Consider the following 18,010-nt stretch of genomic DNA (forward strand, 5'->3'; position numbering starts at 1 on the left):
TTACTATTGTATTATGTTACTCCATCGTAGCATGGCTTCTGTACAATAGACTATAGACATCGGTATGTCCCTCATAGCTCATGTTACTATTGTGTTATATTACTCCATCGTAGCATGGCTTCTGTACAATAACTATAGACATCTGTATGCCCCTCATAGCTCATGTTACTATTGTGTTATATTACTCCATCGTAGCATGGCTTCTGTACAATAGTCTATAGACATCGGTATGTCCCTCATAGCTCATGTTACTATTGTGTTATATTACTCCATCGTAGGATGGCTTCTGTACAATAGACTATAGACATCGGTATGTCCCTCATAGCTCATGTTACTATTGTGTTATGTTACTCCATCGTAGCATGGCTTCTGTACAATAGACTATAGACATCGGTATGTCCCTTATAGCTCATGTTACTATTGTGTTATATTACTCCATCGTAGCATGGTTTCTGTACAATAGACTATAGACATCGGTATATCCCTCATAGCTCATGTTACTATTGTGTTATATTACTCCATCGTAGCATGGCTTCTGTACAATAGACTATAGACATCGGTATGTCCCTCATAGCTCATGTTACTATTGTGTTATGTTACCCCATCGTAGCATGGTTTCTGTACAATAGACTATAGACATCGGTATATCCCTCATAGCTCATGTTACTATTGTGTTATGTTACCCCATCGTAGCATGGCTTCTATACAATAGACTATAGACATCGGTATGTCCCTCATAGCTCATGTTACTATTGTGTTATATTACTCCATCGTAGGATGGCTTCTGTACAATAGACTATAGACATCGGTATATCCCTCATAGCTCATGTTACTATTGTGTTATATTACTCCATCGTAGGATGGCTTCTGTACAATAGACTATAGACATCGGTATGTCCCTCATAGCTCATGTTACTATTGTGTTATGTTACCCCATCGTAGCATGGCTTCTGTACAATAGACTATAGACATCGGTATGTCCCTCATAGCTCATGTTACTATTGTGTTATGTTACTCCATCGTAGCATTGCTTCTGTACAATAGACTATAGACATCGGTATGCCCCTCATAGCTCATGTTACTATTGTGTTATGTTACTCCATCGTAGCATGGCTTCTGTACAATAGACTATAGACATCGGTATGTCCCTCATAGCTCATGTTACTATTGTGTTATATTACTCCATCGTAGCATGGCTTCTGTACAATAGACTATAGACATCGGTATGTCCCTCATAGCTCATGTTACTATTGTGTTATATTACTCCATCGTAGGATGGCTTCTGTACAATAGACTATAGACATCGGTATGCCCCTCATAGCTCATGTTACTATTGTGTTATATTACTCCATCGTAGCATGGCTTCTATACAATAGACTAGACATCGGTATGTCCCTCATAGCTCATGTTACTATTGTGTTATATTACTCCATCGTAGGATGGCTTCTGTACAATAGACTATAGACATCGGTATGTCCCTCATAGCTCATGTTACTATTGTGTTATGTTACTCCATCGTAGCATGGCTTCTGTACAATAGACTAGACATCGGTATGTCCCTCATAGCTCATGTTACTATTGTGTTATATTACTTCATCGTAGCATGGCTTCTGTACAATAGACTATAGACATCGGTATGCCCCTCATAGCTCATGTTACTATTGTGTTATGTTACTCCATCGTAGGATGGCTTCTGTACAATAGACTATAGACATCGGTATATCCCTCATAGCTCATGTTACTATTGTGTTATATTACTCCATCGTAGCATGGTTTCTGTACAATAGACTATAGACATCGGTATGTCCCTCATAGCTCATGTTACTATTGTGTTATATTACTCCATCGTAGCATGGCTTCTGTACAATAGACTATAGACATCGGTATATCCCTCATAGCTCATGTTACTATTGTGTTATATTACTCCATCGTAGCATGGCTTCTGTACAATAGACTATAGACATCGGTATGTCCCTCATAGCTCATGTTACTATTGTGTTATGTTACTCCATCGTAGCATGGCTTCTGTACAATAGACTATAGACATCGGTATGTCCCTCATAGCTCATGTTACTATTGTGTTATATTACCCCATCGTAGCATGGCTTCTGTACAATAGACTATAGACATCGGTATGTCCCTCATAGCTCATGTTACTATTGTGTTATATTACTTCATCGTAGCATGGCTTCTGTACAATAGACTATAGACATCGGTATATCCCTCATAGCTCATGTTACTATTGTGTTATGTTACCCCATCGTAGGATGGCTTCTGTACAATAGACTATAGACATCGGTATATCCCTCATAGCTCATGTTACTATTGTGTTATGTTACCCCATCGTAGCATGGCTTCTGTACAATAGACTATAGACAGCGGTATATCCCTCATAGCTCATGTTACTATTGTGTTATGTTACCCCATCGTAGGATGGCTTCTGTACAATAGACTATAGACATCGGTATATCCCTCATAGCTCATGTTACTATTGTGTTATGTTACCCCATCGTAGCATGGCTTCTGTACAATAGACTATAGACAGCGGTATATCCCTCATAGCTCATGTTACTATTGTGTTATGTTACCCCATCGTAGCATGGCTTCTGTACAATAGACTATAGACAGCGGTATATCCCTCATAGCTCATGTTACTATTGTGTTATATTACTCCATCGTAGCATGGCTTCTGTACAATAGACTAGACATCGGTATGCCCCTCATAGCTCATGTTACTATTGTGTTATATTACTCCATCGTAGCATGGTTTCTGTACAATAGACTATAGACATCGGTATGTCTCTCATAGCTCATGTTACTATTGTGTTATGTTACTCCATCGTAGCATGGCTTCTGTACAATAGACTATAGACATCGGTATGTCCCTCATAGCTCATGTTACTATTGTGTTATGTTACTCCATCGTAGCATGGCTTCTGTACAATAGACTATAGACATCGGTATGTCCCTCATAGCTCATGTTACTATTGTGTTATGTTACCCCATCGTAGCATGGCTTCTGTACAATAGACTATAGACATCGGTATGTCTCTCATAGCTCATGTTACTATTGTGTTATGTTACCCCATCGTAGCATGGCTTCTGTACAATAGACTATAGACATCGGTATGTCTCTCATAGCTCATGTTACTATTGTGTTATGTTACCCCATCGTAGCATGGCTTCTGTACAATAGACTATAGACATCGGTATGTCCCTCATAGCTCATGTTACTATTGTGTTATGTTACTCCATCGTAGCATGGCTTCTGTACAATAGACTATAGACATCGGTATGTCCCTCATAGCTCATGTTACTATTGTGTTATGTTACTCCATCGTAGGATGGCTTCTGTACAATAGACTATAGACATCGGTATATCCCTCATAGCTCATGTTACTATTGTGTTATGTTACTCCATCGTAGCATGGCTTCTGTACAATAGACTATAGACATCGGTATGTCCCTCATAGCTCATGTTACTATTGTGTTATGTTACTCCATCGTAGCATGGCTTCTGTACAATAGACTATAGACATCGGTATGTCCCTCATAGCTCATGTTACTATTGTGTTATGTTACCCCATCGTAGCATGGCTTCTGTACAATAGACTATAGACATCGGTATGTCTCTCATAGCTCATGTTACTATTGTGTTATGTTACCCCATCGTAGCATGGCTTCTGTACAATAGACTATAGACATCGGTATGTCCCTCATAGCTCATGTTACTATTGTGTTATGTTACCCCATCGTAGCATGGCTTCTGTACAATAGACTATAGACATCGGTATGTCCCTCATAGCTCATGTTACTATTGTGTTATGTTACTCCATCGTAGCATGGCTTCTGTACAATAGACTATAGACATCGGTATGTCCCTCATAGCTCATGTTACTATTGTGTTATGTTACTCCATCGTAGGATGGCTTCTGTACAATAGACTATAGACATCGGTATATCCCTCATAGCTCATGTTACTATTGTGTTATGTTACTCCATCGTAGCATGGCTTCTGTACAATAGACTATAGACATCGGTATGTCCCTCATAGCTCATGTTACTATTGTGTTATATTACTCCATCGTAGCATGGCTTCTGTACAATAGACTATAGACATCGGTATGTCCCTCATAGCTCATGTTACTATTGTGTTATGTTACCCCATCGTAGCATGGCTTCTGTACAATAGACTATAGACATCGGTATGTCTCTCATAGCTCATGTTACTATTGTGTTATGTTACCCCATCGTAGGATGGCTTCTGTACAATAGACTATAGACATCGGTATGTCCCTCATAGCTCATGTTACTATTGTGTTATATTACTCCATCGTAGCATGGCTTCTGTACAATAGACTATAGACATCGGTATGTCTCTCATAGCTCATGTTACTATTGTGTTATGTTACTCCATCGTAGGATGGCTTCTGTACAATAGACTATAGACATCGGTATATCCCTCATATCTCATGTTACTATTGTGTTATGTTACCCCATCGTAGCATGGCTTCTGTACAATAGACTATAGACATCGGTATGTCTCTCATAGCTCATGTTACTATTGTGTTATGTTACCCCATCGTAGGATGGTTTCTGTACAATAGACTATAGACTTCGGTATGTCCCTCATAGCTCATGTTACTATTGTGTTATGTTACTCCATCGTAGCATGGTTTCTGTACAATAGACTATAGACTTCGGTATGTCTCTCATAGCTCATGTTACTATTGTTACCTTGTGTTAATCATGAAAAGTCTACTTGTTGACATAGTCTGTACATTTCATCACCATAGCATAATCTATGCAATAGAAATCCTGAAAAAACAAACTACAAAACAAGTCTTATTAAGTTGTCCAGCCTTAGACTACAAACCTGCAGTCACCCTGTGTGACTGCAGACTTGTGTATGGTTATATTGTGCACACTGTGAGGTTTCTCAGCTGTCATCGCTGGGACTGGGCGGTCATGTGACAGCCATTGTGCGAATTGCATACTTCCGGCCAGATTCCGACTAAACTTGTCTAGCCTCGCTTAATATAGTTGCATTGAGCGAAGTATCTCCCTTCTAGTTGGCACCTGATCGCATGTATGCAAATGACATCTTTGCGAGCACGTACTTGCCACTGCTTGTGCTGGCACTGGAGAGTCCTAACAGCGCGACGTGCGTGAAATGTGAGGATTCACAAGTCTGCAGTCACATAGAGTGACTGCAGACTTGTATCCCTAAGGCCAGACAATCCTAAGTGGAAACTACTTTTGTGAGTTCAGCTAATTGCATTTCATAATTTAATTCTGCATTAAAGGGAATGTGTCAGCCTGTTGATGTAAGGGCAGAGACACGATTCCAGTGATGTATGACTTACTGGTCTGCTTGGTGTAGTTTTAATAAAATCTTTGTGTTAGCTGCTGTAGATGTATCAGTGGTCAGAATGCAGAGCTGTGTATAAACCTTTGATTGGCAGCTTCCTGTGTGCTCTGTGCGTTGTCAGCAAGCTGCCAATCAGTGGTTAGGGTGGGGTTACACACATTAGCCTGACTCGCCTGCATGTGAAACCTAGTCGGGCAGTGACAATCTTGGTGACAGATTCATTTTCTTTTTTATTTTTATTTTTTTACAGTTTCAACAGATACGGTATATAGATTATTTCATTACTATGTTGTCTTATTCTATAAATATATATTTTATTATTTCCATATGTTCTTGTAATGCTTTTCTGTTTTCTATAATGATGCTAATATTACCAGCCTAACCCATCTATTGGTTTTAAAATGGCAATTGGTTTTTTTCTATTTATCAGTTACGAAAGCTTTAATTTTAGTGTTGTTTGAATCAATATATTACATTTACAAGGTTTCTTTTTTCTTTCTCTAGAACTAGCAAAAATAAATCCCTTCAAAATATATTTTATCTTTTGGAAAGTGTTTCTGTTTTGAACTCTTTTCAAACTGCAAACACTTGAATGGGATCAAAATTCTGAATAAGCAGGAAAAGAAATCTGATTAGTTCAAGCCTTTATAAAAAAAAAAAAAATGGCAGTAAATGGGCTTGTGTACTGGGATGGAAAAGCTTGCCTAAAGGATTCCTACTGCTCCCAGTCATCAGAATACCTAGGCCCGCTTCATCAAGGCTGGTGTCATGTCATGGTGAAGTGCATGTTAGAATTGTTTGGGTCAAAATTTATTAAGAGGTGCATGCCTGTTTATGAATTTGGCGCACCTTTCAACTGCTGTGCACCACTGCCAGAAATGTTCTTCAGACAAAGGCTGTTATAAGTGACTCCAATTTTAGGACGTAAACTATAATGCATATGTTGGACACATTTGGCCACGACCCCTCCCGCTCAAGATTTTATCTCACTGATAGTGTTATCTTTCAATATTGATTCTTTTTTTTTCTCTCCAGGACGATATAGTTCTGAAAGTGATGTGTGGAGCTTTGGCATTCTTCTGTGGGAAACATTCAGCTTGGGAGTGTGCCCTTATCCAGGAATGACCAATCAGCAAGCTCGGGAACAAGTAGAAAAAGGTAAGCATACCTTTAGGATGGATGGGGTCCTTTGTCTTATCTTCTAGGACCCCCACCAGTCAACAGAATGAAGAGACTCCTACACTTTAATAGCAGTATTACCTTGAATGGGCTGAGCTGCAGTCCCAGATATAGCCACATGAACATCGGTGCTCTCCTATTTTTCTATCATGACACTTTGTCCTTTTTTCTGCTGATTATGACATTCTAAGCAATGCCATCAAAGTAAAATTTTGAATATCCCCTATATATATAGATGTGGTATTGCTGTAATCGTCCTGACTCGAAGAATAAAGCTTTCATATCACTGTTACCACACTGAGACCGGCATTAAAAAATATATATATTCTTGCATTGTGTCAACTAATCACGCAAAAAATAAGCCCTCACATGACTGTCAGCAAAAATATGGAAAAATTATAAAATTATAGCTCTCAGAATATGGTGATGCAAAAATTAGTTTTTGTAAAACAGTCTTTTAGTGTGTGACAGCAGCCAAATATGAAAATGGTATAAATCTGGTATCACTGTAGTCGCACCGACCCAAAGAAATAAATCCATCTAATCACTTATATCATATGAGTAACAGCATAAAAAGTAAAACCAGTTCTCGATTTGCTGTTGATTTTTTCATTCTGTTTTCCAAAGATCGCAGTAAGGCTCAGCTCTTATTTATCCTGCACTCTAAACTGAGAGCTTAAATCAAGGTTTGTTTTCATATAAATCTCTGAAATACATGATTCAGACAGAACCCCCGACATAACATTCCTTGTAATGATGCAAATGGAGACACTGTGGATGCTGTGTGGCCTACTATCTGGCAGTGTCCATCTTTTTAGGCATGCACAAAAGTGCGGTCGATCATAGTTTTGTGTATATCTGAAAAGGACACCGCTGAACAAAGGCCAGACGGAGTCCCAAGTAACTTTGCTGCTTCATTATAGTGACTGAATCCCTCAGGTTTCATCTGATTAAATACCGAGATCCGAGATTTAGATGGAAGACCCAATGCAAGTGCTCAGTGTAGAGCGCAGGATAAATGTGATCCAAAATTGTATGTCAAATGTTCCCGATAAAAGCTTCAACTCAATATATAATTAAAACAAGTCCGCACTCAGGTCCGTCATCTGTCAATGGAAATATGGGGAGCTTCTACATTACTAGTAGCACAAAGGCTTTTGGAAAAGTAAAGTGGCTCCTCAACCCCCAAAACAAATCCAGCAAATACTGCACTCTCAAATCCTAATTCCCCACTCCCTTCTGAACCCCACAGTGTACCTAATCCGCAGTTAGCATCCACATGTTTGGCATTTCTGTAGTGATGAGAGACTGTTTAATATATGGGATCCATGTTTCCCGAAGCATGGGCTTGGCACAATGTATGGGAACTACAATTGCAGATTTGTCATTTTCACTAATTGCCATCCATTGCTGCTTGTTTCTGGAAAACACACAAAAGTCAAAATAGTCACTGCAAGTGTAAATAAATTCCCAGAGTGCTGTAATTTCCAGAATTGGGTCACTTAATGGTGGGATTCTGCTTTCCTGGCACTTAGGAACTCTGTATATGGAGTCTGTAAGCTATTCTATAAAAATTTGTTCTCCAAGAGTCAAATAGTGCACATTCCTTTACAAGTCTTACCTTGTGGCCAAGCAGTACTGTAAAGCCACATTCAGCAGAAATTGTGGGACAAATTTGGTGCTATATTTTCCTATGTGAAAATGTAAAATCTGTGACTAAGGCTATGTGCACATGTAGCAGATTTGTTGCGTTTTTTTTTGCGTTTTTCCGCTATAAAAACGCTATAAAACCGCGCAAAAAACGCTCACATTAAGCATCCTATTTAATAGAATGCAATCCGCATTTTTTGTGCACATGCTGCATTTTTTTCCTGAGCGGAATCGCATTCCAGAAAAAAATGCAGCATGTTCATTAAATTTGCATTGATCTGCTTACTTCCCGCATGGGGCTATGCCCACCATGCGGGAAGTAAGCAGATCATGTGTGGTTGGTACCCAGGGTGGAGGAGAGGAGACTCTCCTCCACGGACTGGGCGCCATATAATTGTTAAAAAAAAAATTAAAAAATTAAAATAAAAAATCATGATATACTCACCCTCTGATGGCCCCGAAGTCCTCCCGCCTCTCAGCGGTGCACGTGGCCGCTTCCGTTCCTATAGATGGTGTGTGTGAAGGACCTGCAATGACGTCGCGGTCACGTGACCGCGACGTCATCGAAGGTCCTGCACACACACCATCTATAGGAACGGAAGCCGCTGAGGAGATCGGCTGTTTGCGGAAGGTGAGTATAACCATTTTTTTTATTTTTTTATTATTTTTAACATTCTATCTTTTACTATTGATGCTGCATAGGCAGCATCAATAGTAAAAAGTTGGTCACACTTGTCAAACACTATGTTTGACAAGTGTGACCAAGCTGTCAATCAGTTTTGCAAGCGATGCTACAGATCGCTTGGAAAACGCTAGCATTCTGCAAGCTAATTATGCTTGCAAAACGCTAGTTTTCTGCGGGAATATGCATACCAATTCCGCATGCGATATACCCGCGGCAATTCTGCAACGTGTGCACTTAGCCTAAAACAAAATTTTTGTGGTAAAAATGTAATTATTTTTTTTTCATTACCCAATGGTCTAATTTTCTGTGACATCTATGGTGTCAATACGGTCTCTGCACCCTTAGATTAATTAATTAAGACGTGTATTTTGCAAAATAGGGTCACTTATGGGGCTTTCTGCTGTACTGGCACCTCAGGGCCTCTGTCAATGTCATGTCACCTTCAAACCATGACAACAAACTTTGCAATATATTATGGCTCTGCTTCCCTTCTGAGCTTTGCACTGTGCGTAACAAGCTTTTCCTGATTTACATGTAGGATATTTGTGCACTCCGGAGAAATTGCGCAACAAACTGAGGTCCATTTTTTTCCATAAGCCGTTAATAAAGATTAAAAGCTTGGGGCTAAAACAACGTTTTAGTTGTAAAAATGTAATTATTCTTTCTTCATCAGCCAATGGTATAAAATTCTAGGGGGTGTAGTTTGTACAGTAGGGGCAGAGGATTTTGCTGTTCTGGCATCTTAGGGCTCCACCATTGTGACATGGCACCCTCAAACCATTCCACCATAATCTGAACTCCAATATGGTGCTTCTTCCCATCTGAACTTTGTACTGTGCTTCAAAAGTAGTTTTCGATCAATATGGGGTATTCATGTACTCAGAAGAAATTGCATAACCAATTGTAACATTATATTATACAATTCTGTTAATCATCTGAGACTTAAACAATGCTTACTACTTACCTAGATCAATTTCTTGAGGTGTTATTTTCAAAGTGGTGTCACTTATGCAGGGTTTTCACTGTTAAGGGACCTCAGGGGCTCTGCAAACGCAACATGGTGTCCGCTATCTATTCCAGTCAAATGGCACGCCTTCCCTTCTGAGCTTTGCTGTGCGCCCAAACTGTAGTTTTCTACCACACATAGGCTATGTGCACACGTTGCAGATTTCCTGCGGATCCGCAGTGTTTTTTTCCACGCAGAAAAGCTGCAGATCTGCAAGTGATTTACAGTACAATGTAAATCAATAACAAAAAAAATGCTGTGCTAATGGTGCGGAAAAATCTGCCCGGAAAACGCAGCAGCTTCAAAAAAGGACCATGTCACTTCTTTTTTGCAGATCTGCAGCGTTTCTGCACCCATTCCTTTATAGAAATCCGCAGGGGTAAAAACGCATGAAATCCGCAGAAAAACCGCACAAAATCCGCAAGAAAAACACATCAAATCTGCACCTGCGTTTTCTGCCAAGAGATGCAGAATCTGCACAGGAAATTCCAGAGGCAAATCTGCAACGTGTGCACATAGCCTTTGTGTATCTGCGTACTCAGGAGAAATTGCACAACAAATTGTACTGTCCATTTTCTCCTGTTACCCTTGTGAAAATGGGGCTAATGCAACATTTTTGTGGAAACAAGTAAAATTTGTATTATTTTCTTTTAAATTGCTTTAATTCCTGTGAAATACCTGACTATGTTGAATGTGGTTTTGAACACTTTGCGGGCTGCAGTTTTTAGAATGGTGTCACTTTTGGGTATTGTCTTTCACATAGACCTCTCAAAGTCACTTCAAATATGATGTGGTCCCTAGAAAAATTTGGTTTTGTGAATTTTGGTGGAAAAACAATAAATTACTGATCAACTTTTCACCCTTCTAAATTTCTAACAAAAAATGTTTAAAAAATGATGCTGATGTAAATTGACATTGGACGTATCCGTACTTCATGGTCAGCTGCTACGTACAGATGCATCATGGTGATTTCCCGCACACAGACCGCCGCCTGGTGTCAGCTGATTCTGATAACTGACACTCGAGCGCAGTATTTGGCAGGCAAGCAGAGAGAGGCCTCTCTGATCGGCACCCCTGTGACTTCATCGCGAGGGGCCAGTCATTGCCATGGTGACCCGATGTTGTTGTGACAAAATCCGGGTCACCAGACTTGGCAAACTCCACTACAACATGCTCAGAGCATGGAGTAGCAAGTTAGTCTGTCAGTGGAGCGCTGACAGTTTGTGAAGTATAGCAAGGCTGCTGCTTTGCTATACTTTAACTTTTTGCAGCCTGATCGCATGTAAAGTCCCAAAGTGGGACAAAGTTAGAAGAAAAAAAAAAAGTGAAAAAAAAACTTAAAATATTTTTTAAAAATCACAAAATAAAAATATTTTTTACCCATAAATAAATAATTTACCAGGAAAAAAATTACACTTGGTGTTGCCGAGTCCGGAAATACCCGACCTATAAAACGGTCCCACTAGCATAAAGTACAATGTGTTCCGAAAAAAACCTCTCGGAATCATTGGGATACATTAAAATGTTTCAGTTATTACCAAATAAACTGACGCTGGTCAGAATTGTTAAATTTATCCTGATTAGGAAGGTGAATACAGGCTGAGAGGAGAAATTGGTAAAAACAAGAAGAAAAAAATAATATTTATTTAGCGATGTACTGCCAGCGGGCAAAAATCCAGTGATTCACATACGCTATATGGACGAGCATTGTGACATGCCTCTAAATTATTGAGTCTTTTTCGTTCAGTTCCATTCCCACAAGCAAGTCTATGTCCTCACCTCACAGTCTGCCTTTACAAACATTGTAGAGCACACCACCACTAAACTGGGGAGTGACAAATCACACTTTTCTATCTGGCAGTCTGATGTGTCTGGGTTTGGCGAACTCCAGGAAATCCTTACCTGCCCGACTGCTGCATTTTGCTGCTTTTTGCCAACTGTAAAATTTAGTGGAGAAGGGATAAGCTATGCGGTTGTTTTTCAGGCGGATTAGTCTCCGCATACCAAGACACTTTCTGTTCCACTGTGATGTCCATAAAGGCATGTGTTTGGGTGAGGTTGCTGTGAAAGAACTTGACCCCCCACACAGAGCCCTGACCTCCACTCTATCAAACAACTTGAGATGAACTGGAATGAATATTGTGTTCCCAGTCAAGTCTGTCGGTGAAAAAATAAAGTTTCCGTATTACTAGTAGCTGAGAGGTTCTACAAAAGCAACATGGCTCCCAAAAACCTATCCAGAAATATGCATGCACCTAAATCCAAGTCGCCCCTTCCTTCCCATCTTAGACTTGCAGTGTGCCAAAACTGCAGTCAATTTTTGAGTCAATAATGTATTCTTAGTATAGGTAATCAATATGAGATTAATGGGACTCCGACAGCGACTGGAACAAAGTGATGTACCGAAAACACAGCCCTGAATATTTCTTGGTGACTGCTGCCGGGTACTCACATTTATCTACCATTTGAGTGAATGTGTTATAGTTACTTGGCCACTGCCACTAAGCAATTCACGGGGCGGCTGTGTTCTGCCCATACATTACTTAGTTCCAGCTGCTGCAGGGGCAGATTTAGGCTGATAGTTCGCACTAATCTCATATTGAGGGCCTATCCTAAAACTAGGTCATCGGTTGTTAAAGAGAACTTTATTTTACTACCACTGTTCCCCGGAGTATTCCGTTTTTGTTTTGTTTTTTAATCCATCATATGGTTTTTGGAAATATGCGCCTTTTTATTTATTGCCAATTTTTATGATCTTTATCAATGAGATGTTGGTCACCAGATTCTTGGGGACGGGGGGAGTTGGTGTCTTTAGGCTGCTCTACTTTATTTGTCTGAGACATGAGCGATCTGTCCGACCCATGAAAAATGTGGTCCTATATCAGAGTTATAGTATAAGGATTTGCATACATACGGTCATGTGCCTATTACCGTAGATAATCGCAGCCTCACTTATTGCAAGTGTATTGAGCGAGACCCTACACGTCTAGTAGGAATGTGGCCGGAAGTATGCAAATAGCTTATTTGTGGTCACATGACGGCCCGCTCCCAGTAACGGAGAATCCTTTGTGTACCGTGTGCGACCTGTGAGGATTCCCAAGTCTGCAGAGAGTAAGTGTAGACTTGTACTCCAAAGCTAGAAGACCCCTTTAAGGTGTGGACCTTTTTAGTCCCTACTTTCTAACCAGCAGGGTTATTTTTTAAAGCCGTTACATTTAAACTGCAATTACATGTTCCCTCATTTTCTTGTCATTTACCGTACATGCAGGTTATCGAATGTCTGCCCCACAGAAGTGCCCAGAAGAAGTATTTAAAATCATGCAGCGATGTTGGGAGTACAAGCCAGAGAATCGCCCGAAGTTCATCGAGATGCAGAAAGAGCTTTCTTCAATCAAAAAGAAAATGACATAGTACCAACCTCACTGATGGACACTTACCTTGTAGCATAATAGTCCAGTCTGGCATTTTTGTTAAGCACACTGCATTTCCCAAATGCTGCCGTCATCTTGTCTAGTGAATCTGCATGTGCCTTTATTACTGAACCGCACCATGGTCATCACCTGAAATCTAACTCATTGGGGGAGATTTATCAAGCTTAATGTGCCACGATTCTGGTGGAATTTGTGCCAAAAAAAAACCCTGTCCTTCATGAGCTTCACCATATGTGTTATCTGCACCTTGTCTGACAAGGAGGAGGGGCTTAGCAAAAAGTGGAGTTGGGGGGTAGCCTAGCATGCCACATTGTGCAACAAAAAAGGTGCAAAAATGTTGCTGCACATTTCTGGCACAAAACAAGCCAAGTAATTTACACTAGACAATGTAAATATGTCATGACAACTTTGACACATTCTAAGTCCGCCTGGTCTAGTTTGCACTGTCTGACAGTATTGATAAATCTCCCCGTTGTCTTCTGAATGTGCCATCCATGTAATATTGTGGTGCACAGATTCTTTGCCTTCATTTTAGAAGCCTCTGTATTTCTACAGAGGGCATCCTTAAGTCTCTTTATATCACATTATTGACACATTGTAGGAAATAATGAGTTTTCACAGCAGACAATAGCGCACTATCGACTGAACACATCCATTATTGGACATTATGAAACGTTGGAGATTTATACTTTGTACTTTATTGCAGGAATTTTACTTCCTGTCCATAGATACAGTGTAGTTAGGTATCCTGGGCCAAATATAACTCTGAAAATCCTATTTATGTTGTGCACTTTTTCTTTTTGATGCAATACCCTTGGTTAACCCAAGGCCAAAGATACTATTTCATTGAATACATTAACTGAATTTTGTCTCCACCTAGAATTAAAAAAAGATACATATAATATGCAAACTCGTTTAGGGGTTGCCCGCAATAGTTACCACTTACATAGGATCGCTGGGTCCCTCACTGATTGGGATAATATGCGCCTGTATCCCGTATGCTCCTATCAGACATAGGACGCCAGTTCTGGTGATTGGTGGGACCTCATCTTCAACTGTCAGCCATTTATTCACCCCAAATAAATCTTGTTTTCTTAGATGCAGAGCATTGCTGGGGGTCTCAGAGGTCTTGGGTGAATTTGCTGTCTTTAAAATTTAAAAACGTTTGCTGTGGGTGGGCAGGAGGGGTTCGTAAACCTTTTGGCAGAAATGTTTGAAGCCTAATGTCATAATGTTTTATTTGCACATGTTTCTTTGTGGACGTTTTTACTTAGCTGGCTAGAATGCCCGAGGGCCATGGCACGTGTATATGATACAGTATTTGTTAATATTTGACTTTTGTACAACATTTTATGGTGAACACTTTTTTTACAAAACAAATTTGGGTAACTTTGTACATAGTGTCCTTTACTTATTTGATATCTAAGTGGTTTCCTGTCACAGTCAAAGTAAGATTACAGATCTCGCTGCTTTCTTCTTGGCGTGTGAATATGGTTTACCTGCACCACTTGGATGTCTGTAATAGATTCTGGGCTAAATGTCATCTGAGTTCCCAGAATGTGTTACCATAATCAGAATCTTGCAGAATTTTGCAAGATATATGGGAAATAATAGTTCGAAAAGATAATTCAACATTTTTACATACATATCAGATTCTGTTCTCATTAGCATCCTGGCTTCCGTTTTTATTTGTGACTGTAATGATGGATTCATTTGCAAGTGAATCCCTCTGAATCCTAATGACTTATCATGGGTCTGTCAATTTTCCGTAGGATACAGTTTTTTTGTTTTTTTTTGGTACTGTAACTATATTATTGGAAATGCTAAAAAACCAGGACCTTGATGGAGTCAGAACCTAAACTTTAAGAATATGTTGTGTAGAAATGTTGTTTTCCATTCCTTTCTAATTTATTTTACGCACTATATCATAAGTTGTTTTCTAGCCCCTCAATTTGTTATATAAGCCTCACATTATTCCAGTGTTGAATTAAACATGGCCAATGAGCAACAAACTACATAGAAAACTATTCTCAGCCCTTATTAATTAAATAGTTGACGTCGCTAACCACTATCCATTTACATAATACTAAATTGTCTGGTAACAGTGACACAATTCCAGAGCTGTTTAATTGCACATCAAAAAGAATGAGAGTAGAAGAGCTGGACACAGGGTGACACTTTTGGATTTAATTAAACTAATTACTGCAGTAGTCGCAGCCAAAGAATCTGCTTTTTCGCATAGGCTCCATGAAGGATGATTTCTTCTGAAGGGCAAATCATACATATGCACAACCTAATATTGTTACCACCATTTGGCACATCCATTGACTTTATTAATCATGCAGAAATCGGTATTTGAAGGTCTAAAATAGCAAATGTGAAGTGTTTACTATAAATTACGTCTATATCTTTGTATGGTTAACATTTACTAAGGTCTTATTTTTGTTAAATTTATATACCCCGAATTCTTTGGCTGGTTATTAGAATAAATTAATGGAGACTGTGGCTGTTACATGGATTATCTATCAATACCATATGCAGTTTTGTATGGCTCGGAGTTAGGGATATATTTTTCCCTAAAAGCAATGTTTCAGTAGGAGAATATCACTACATTAAAGGGTTTTGCCAACTGGGAGTTATTTGCAAGAGCTGGAGAGCCACATATAGGTGAACACTGCCTTAGAGCTCATGCGGACGTCCATGCAACATGGTCCAAGCACGGATGGCAATGCACAGGCAGTCCACCTGTCTCCCAACTTGAATGTCTTAGCCTCATAAAAATATACACTGGGAGAAATAAGTAATTTAATCCCTTGCTGATTTTGTTTGCCCACTGACAGACATGAACAGTCTATAATTTTAAGGGTAGGTTCATTTTGCTATTGAGAGATAGAATATCAAAAATAAAATCCAGAAAATCACGTTGTATAAATTACTTAAATTTATTTGCATTTTGCAGTGAGAAGTAAGTATTTGATCCCCTACCAACCATTAAGAGTTCTGGCTCCTACAGACCATTTAGACGCTCCTAATCAGCTTGTTACCTGCATTAAAGACAGCTGTCTTACATAGTCACCTTTATAAAACACTCCTGTCCACTCAGTCAGATTCTAACCTCTACAACATGGGCAAGACCAAAGAGCTTTATAAGGATGTCAGGGACAAGATCATAGCCTTGCACAAAGCTGGAATGGGCTACAAAACCATACATAAAACACTGGGTGAGAAGGAGACAACTGGTGCAATAGTAAGAAAATGAAAGAAATACAAAATGACTGTCAATCGACATTGATCTGGGTCACCATGCAAAATCTCACCTCGTGAGGTATCCTTGATCATGAGGGAGGTGAGAGATCAGCCTAAAACTACACGAGGGAGCTTGTTAATGATCTCAAGGCAGCTGGGATCACAGTCTCCAAGAAAACTATTGCTAACACATTACGCTGTAAAGGTTTAAAATCTTTTAGGGCCAGCAAGGTCCCCCTGCTCAAGAAGGCACATGTGCAGGCCTGTCTAAAGTTTGCCAATGAACACCTGGATGGTTCTGTGAGTGATTGGGAGAAGGTGCTGTGGTCAGATGAGACAAAAATTGAGGTCTTTGGCATTAACCCAGCTCGCTGTGTTTGGAGGAAGAGAAATGCTGAAAATGGGTCGTCGCTGGGTCTTCCAGCAACACAGTGACCCAAAACATACAGCCAAGGCAACAAATGAGTGACTCAAAAAGAAGCACATTAAGGTCATGGAGTGGCCTAACCAGTCTCCAGACCTTAATCCCATTAACAACTTATGGAGGGAGTTGAAGCTCCAAGTTGCCAAGTGACAGCCTCAAAATCTTAATGATTTAGAGATGATCTGAAAAGAGGAGCGGGCCAAAATTCCTCCTGACATGTGGGAAAACCTCATTAACTACAAAAAACTTCTGACTACTGTGCTTGCCAACAAGGTTTTACCACTAAGTATTAAGTACTGTTTGCCAGAGGGATCAAACACTTATTCCTCACTGCAAAATGCAAATAAATTTATACAATGTGATTTTCTGGATTATATTTTTGATATTCTATCTCCCAATGTTAAAATTAACCTACCCTAATAATTATAGACTGGTCCTTTCTTTGTAGGTGGGTAAGCTTACAAAATCAGCAAGGGATTAAATACTTATTTCCCCCACTGTATGAGGCTGTCGCTCACAGGCTGGGTGACCCAGTCAGTGCTTGGCCCGTGTTGCACAAAGGTCTGCATGAGCCCTTATGCAGATGTGCATGATTAAGTTGGTGAAGGTGATACTTGATTGTGAATTGACTTGAGGACCCTTGCTTGACTTAAGGTGTCCATGGACAATAGACTGTAGTTGATGATGAAAAGTAAAGGTTTCAATGAAAATGATTGTTCATCAAGGTTTCTTTCATGAGCTATCTTGTTGGAATATCTTCAGAAAGATAATTTTCTTGTTACCCAGTATCTTTGAACAAGTTTGACCAGGTTGAAGGTCTGGAATGTCCAGTATCGACTAAATTGTGTATGGCAACACTGTGTTACAATTGTACACCAGATGAACATTTGATCAATGGTTGGTCAACCATGAATCTGCTTCTGTCTAATGTGAGTGGTCACAAATTTACAAGTCTTCCTATAACAGTCACTTATGTTTGGTTTACAGTACATTGTGAAGGCGCTATAGGTTATGATTG

General features: G+C 39.7%; 1 protein-coding gene across 2 annotated transcripts in view; it reads left to right on the top strand.

Annotated features, from left to right (window-relative positions):
- FER (FER tyrosine kinase) overlaps positions 1-14,918 on the top strand; it is a 310,990-nt gene extending 296,072 nt beyond the window's left edge. For both annotated transcript variants that reach the window (XM_077290053.1, XM_077290045.1), the window contains exons 20-21: positions 6,407-6,529; positions 13,160-14,918. In XM_077290053.1, coding sequence (XP_077146168.1) covers positions 6,407-6,529; positions 13,160-13,302 — 266 coding nt within the window. In that variant the 3' untranslated portion in view covers positions 13,303-14,918. The remainder of the gene's footprint in view (positions 1-6,406; positions 6,530-13,159) is intronic.
- Positions 14,919-18,010: the final 3,092 nt, after the last annotated feature.

This window comes from Ranitomeya variabilis, chromosome 1, assembly GCF_051348905.1.
Source record: "Ranitomeya variabilis isolate aRanVar5 chromosome 1, aRanVar5.hap1, whole genome shotgun sequence".
NCBI lineage: Eukaryota > Metazoa > Chordata > Amphibia > Anura > Dendrobatidae > Ranitomeya > Ranitomeya variabilis.